We start from the raw sequence: 5,985 nt of genomic DNA on the forward strand, positions 1-5,985 counted from the left end.
TTTTTTTTTTTTTTTTTTTTTTGGTACCGGGGATCGAACTCAGTTCCTTGTGCTTGCAAGGCAAGAGGTGGAAACACTGAGCTAAATCCCCAAACCATAGCTTCTTATTTTAATCTCTAAAGCTGCATTCTTAAGACTAGAATTGTCAATGGTACAAATGGTACAGTCCTTGTCTAAAACGTTCAAGGCCCTGGACTCAATTCCCAGCACCACGGTAAAAAGGTAAAATAGTGTGTCTTCTGTGTGTCTATATATGTGGTGCACAGATCTGTCCAAGTAATTGAATCAGTTCTTTATTTGGCAGCAGGTAAAATATTTCTGTTCTTGTATTTTTCTTTACATGTTTATAGGATTAAATATTCTAATGTAAGCATGAATGGGGTTCTGATTATATTCTAAAGACCTTTTAAGTTGCCCCCTTTTTACAAAGATATTGGTTGTGATTCAGTGATCCAGAAGTCCCTCAATGAGTGTTACTCTGCACTGTCTTCATGTCTTTTTCTTCTTTCTGTCTAGAGCAGTGGTTTTCATAGTATTTCCCTTTTGTTTTAAAAACAGAGTACTTTGTTTTTGTATACACTTACATAAATAGACTTCAGCTGTTGAAGGGGCCCCTTATGGTTCTGCTGCTGTTGTTGCCCTTACTCACAAGGAAAGCCCTAAATAACTGTTCTAAACAAATACCTAAGCAAAATAGTATAAATGGATTATTTTTCATTATTTATTTAAATGCCCCATAGTCTTTTAAGAAAATCAACCATTCAAGGACCCCTGAAGGTCACAGTGTGCCCATCTCAGATGGACTTAGACTTTATATAGGCTTCCTGAACAAGTGAATTAGTAAGTTTGGGTCTTTGCCAAACTCTTAAAATGAATCTGTCTACTGCTTTCCTGAAATTTGCCTGCTGTTCAGTATATGCGCTCCTAAAATTATTCATAATTTCACAGGCCAGTCCACAGCTTGACTATCAGGTGTACTGAAAGGCTAGAAAAGATGTGTGACCTCTACCTTTGAGGAATTGGATGTGCTGCCAGTCTTAAGATTCCTTGCTTTGCAACCCTTATTAACAAGCACCCTATTATTCCAATATGTATATGGATTTCCTTCATGCAGCAGTTTGTTGCAAAGAAGTTTGTGGGTCATGGTATTTTAGATTAAGACATTTTAGGTAAAATAATGAATAATAGGCTCTTTAATATCAGTTACTCAAAATTTATAACTAATACTTTGGTGGTGATGGTGGTGGTATTTTTTATTTGGTTTGGTTCTGGGAATTGGATGCAGGGTCTTGCAGGCTGGGCTCTTGAGTTTATGAACATTCTCCTTCAGTCTCTTAGAGTGCTGGATTATAGGTGTGTACCTCTATGCCCAGATTCCATAATTTAAGCATTAATGGTGGCTTTAAGAAAATGTAAGCAGGCCGGGCGTGGTGGCGCGTGCCTGTAATCCCAACACTCGGGAGGCTGAGGCAGGAGGATTGCTGTGAGTTCGAGATCAGCCTGGGCTACATAGTGAGTTCCAGGTCAGTCTCAACTACATAGTGAGACCCTGTCTCAAAAAAAAAAGAAGAAAGCGTAAGCAGATTTTTATAACATGAACATTGTAGCATGCTCTGTTCTTTCGTATTATATAAATAAAATGATTCAGCTATTCTGTCCACCTCTTACAGTGCTTCCTGTTTGACTTCAGTGATCCTTTTTAAAACATGTCTTCTTGTTTTTATTTAGTATAACAGAAGAGAACTATAATTTCCTGCCGCAAAGCCCCTCCAAGAAAGATTTTGAAGGGAAGAGTGGAACAAAAGTCAGTCGTACTTTCAGCTACATCAGAAATAAAATGTCCAGTAGTAAGAAGAGCAAAGTAAGTATTACTGTGCACAATTCTTTTGTGACCACTTGAATTAGGCACTAGTAAGCTTTTGTCGTGACCAGTGTACACCCCTCAAATTAAGTTAATGAAGGAACACAAATGAAAGTAAATCCAGGGGCACACTTAGAAATAGGCTAATATTAAGAAAAATAACAGTAATAAAAGTAGCAATATAGGTACTGATGCTCACTGTTTTTATTCTATGCCAAGAGTTTTTATATATCACTATTTAATCTCTTCAGCAATCCTACAGGGGAGGTGTTATCTCTCTTCTTTAGGAATGAGGTAACTTAACCTATGGAGAAGAGGTTCAAACCCAGATCTCTTTGGATTCTGGTCAACCTCTGAACCACAGTGCCTAAGTCAGTAAATCACATTTGAAATTCATTGGGGGAGGGGGTTTAAACAATATTTATAATATTTTGGTTTAGAGAGAAGAAAATTATCCCACAGAAAATTATGAAAATTTAAAAAGATTAATTTAATTTGAGTTCTTTGTTAATTTGGTTTTTGTAGTTTTATTTGATTTTTGCAAGATTGGGGATTCAACACAAGAAATGTTAACCTATATCCCCAATCCTTTTTGGTTTGTTTTGAGATAAGCCCTAAGTTACTTAGGCTGATTTAAGACTTTCAGTTCCCCACCTCAGCTTCCCGACTAGCTGGGATTACAGGCGGGCATCATCATGCCTGGTTTAGACATATTTCTAAGTGGAATATATCCTCTTTAGTGCTCCTAATAGATTGCAGTATTTAAATTAGCTTTTTAAATCTAGTTTTGCATGTTCGTTACAGAAATCTTCAAATGTTAAAAAATATTAAAAACATCTATAATAAATCCTATAGAGACAAATAATCTCAAATTTTCAAATCAGTGGGGAAAACCTTTCAACCTTCCATTTCCCCTGTATTTTATTCACCTACCCATCTATCTTTTGACATAATAAATAAATAATAAAAATTTAAAGTAAGGCATTTTTGCAAGGAATTACTGTGTGTATAAATGTATACACATAGTTATATATAAATGTATACACATACATACATATATGCCTACTTCAAAGTAAGAATAGACAAACTAAATATTATAAAAGTGGTCCCCTTCTAAGCCATTGAGGTACTCAATTATATGGCCATGAAGCTCGCCACCAGAATTGTGTTTTCTCTTCATTTCTTCTGCCCAATTGCAAAATACAGAGAGAGTAGACAGGAAAAGATGCAAAGAATCTAGCAAATTATTTCTAGCATAATCATTTACTTAAATATTAACTTTATCATTAGCTTTGTAACTAAAAGAAGAGAGAATGCTTATCAGTGTTCTTATTGGCAACAAGGCTTAAGATAGAGCCTAATCTATTTTACTTATTCCCACTTGCTTGAACACAAGTTGGCATCAAAAAAAGAAAAGGGAAAATTAGACCCCTTGGAAGGGTCTGTATAAATTAGCCAAATATTACTGAGTGATTTCTGTAATCTTAGTCTTTGTTTTGTTTTGGTACATAGGATCTAATTCGGGACCCTCTGCCTGCAAGGCAAGGGGCAGAACCACTGAGCTAAATCCCCAGTCCCTAAACTCTTCTCTTTTTTTTTGTTGTTTTGTTTTGTTTTGTTTTTTGAGACAGGGTCTCACTATGTAGTTGAGACTGACCTGGAATTTACTATGTAGCCTAGGCTGGTCTCGAACTCACAGGGATCCTCCTGCCTCACAGGGATCCTCCTGCCTCAGCCTCCCAAGTGCTGAGATTACAGGCTGGTGTGTACCACCATGCCTGGCTTGTAATCTCAGTTTTAACCTTGTAAAATTTTGTGATCTACCTTGGATCTTTTCAGATTTTTTGCTTTGTTTTGTTTCTTTTTCTTTTTCTTAAACTGTGGAATCTTATCTTTAAACAAACTTAAGTGCAAGACCAGTAAATAAGGGGAGATTCTTCTGTCCATCTCCCCAATGAATAGACTTTCAAGACAGCATAGTGAATACACCACTGATTTTGTTTATGAGATAAATCAGGAATTCATTGAAAAGAACAGAGAAAGTAGATTTAGAAACTGGAAGGGCTGCAGATTTAGCTTAGTGGCAGCACACCTGCCTCACAAGCACAAGGTCCTGAATTTGCTCCCCAGTACCAGGAGAAAAAAGAAAAACTGGAACCTGATCTTTTTTAAATTTATTTTTGGGGAGGGGTTGCTGGGATCGAACTTAGACCCTTGCACTCAGAACCACTGAGCCAAATCCCCAGCCCAAACCTGATTTTAAAAAAAAAAGTCTTATACCAGCTTCCTTATTTTACAAAGTGAAGCACAGAAAAGTAGGGTTCGAGTCATAGAACTTGACAGTATTAGAGTAGACTCTGAATTCTAGCAATTAGCACTTGGCATTTCATACTTACTCTTTATGGGGGTTCGAACTCTGGACCTTGTGCTTATGATGCAAGCTGCAGAACTGCCGAGCTAAATCCCTGGACCTCGTGCTTACTCTTAACCAAAATTTGTTAGTCGACATATTTTCCACTTCCCATTCTCAAAGGCATAGAGTTATATAGGAGCTGGATGAAATAGGAGGGAAAAAAGGTAATTTGTGTTAAAGAGTCATCTCTCATCACTTACTGTGTTGAAGAATCAGTTGACCACTTGACTCTGATCGTCTCCTTTGTCAAAATGAAAGTACTCTTGCACCAGTTGAGACTGGTTCCTCTTTCAGTCTTGGCTGCAAGATTTGATCTTTGGGACTGTGCTGTTTTTAGCTACAGCTCAAGAAATTACTAATCAATAACCTTAGAATGCACTCCATTTCACATTATCTGATGTCTATTTATCATGCCCAGTGACCAAGTTTATTGAGAGATCATCTTCTATAGTTGTTATTAATTGACTTTTAAATAAAATTATTGTAGAACATCCTGTACAACAGCTTGACTTTTGTCAGTGCAGCCAGAGATTGTATATTTATTACAGTGAAGCAGTGTTCTGTTTGTGCTGAGTTGTATTACAAGGTCTGATAAGAATATACAGTGAATGTTTAAGTTTCAAAAATGTATTATTTTTAAAGACATTGCCATTGATCCTCCTCAGAATACTCCCACTCACTTCAAATACTTTTATTACATCATTCTTGCCACTTTCTGAAGGAGCTTTAGAAGTTCTCTTTTACGGTTGTCTTTATGAGATCTGATCAAAACTATGATGAATGTCGCTACTGAATGCCATCCAACAAAAAGACATGGTTGTAAAAACATCGCAGTGTGTCTTCATCCGTCTTATTTACTGCACAGGCACCATGTGACTTCTGGCTCTTCCCCAAATTAAAAAGGAGCACGAAAGGTAAACCTTTGGAATTGATTCAGGCCAGTAAGGCAGACAGGACAGCACAATTAGACACTTGTGAAAGAGGCCTCAGAACTGCTTCAGAAAGTGGCAAGAACAATGGGATAAATGTGTTTGAAGAATGGAGAATGTTTTGGGGGCAGTTGATGGCAGTAAATCTTGTACTGTAATGAATTTAAAACAACAAAAAGACTCACTGTATTTTTTTTTACACAGCATAAGTAATCCTGTCCTATGCCATGAATTCATAATAGAGCTTTAACATTTAGAAGCATTTTATTTTGTAAAGATAACAAATACAAACAAATGTCAAATTTTTAGCATGATGATCCTAATTCTTTTTCTTAACCATTGAATGTTCACCTCCGTAATATTAAAAAATAATTAAAAGTGCTAATATAGATGTTAACATTGTTTTTTGAAAATGAGAAATTTTTCACTTTTTTAAATGTATGTTATAAGCGTCCATTGAATATTTTATTCATCTACAGAATAATGTAAACCCATTTTTTGAAAAAAAAAATTTAAACTTTTACCATCATATTTTAAAAAGCACTAATAATTCTTATCTAAGGGTGGCTTGGAAATTTCTGATTTCCTTAAGCATGATATATATTTATATAGACAGCTTTTATAGCTATTAACCTACACATACTACAGAGGGTATATTAAATTGTGGTCGTAAACAGTTCTTAGATAATATTAAAGGAGCCAGGAGTCAGCTATTACATAGCAAATGGTACATTCTTTATTCATTCATGTGTGTGTGTGTGTGTGTGTGTGTGTGTGTGTGT

The 5,985-nt window shown here is 35.9% G+C and overlaps 1 protein-coding gene across 9 annotated transcripts in view; it reads left to right on the forward strand.

Moving 5' to 3' along the window:
• Akap13 (A-kinase anchoring protein 13) overlaps positions 1-5,985 on the forward strand; it is a 236,686-nt gene that overhangs the window by 185,189 nt on the left and 45,512 nt on the right. For all 9 annotated transcript variants that reach the window (XM_010621018.1, XM_010621021.1, XM_010621019.1 and 6 more), the window contains one exon: positions 1,729-1,861. In XM_010621018.1, coding sequence (XP_010619320.1) covers positions 1,729-1,861 — 133 coding nt within the window. The remainder of the gene's footprint in view (positions 1-1,728; positions 1,862-5,985) is intronic.

This window comes from Fukomys damarensis, unplaced genomic scaffold (genome assembly GCF_012274545.1).
Source record: "Fukomys damarensis isolate Sample0158 unplaced genomic scaffold, DMR_v1.0_HiC HiC_scaffold_7, whole genome shotgun sequence".
Taxonomy (NCBI): Eukaryota; Metazoa; Chordata; class Mammalia; order Rodentia; family Bathyergidae; genus Fukomys; species Fukomys damarensis.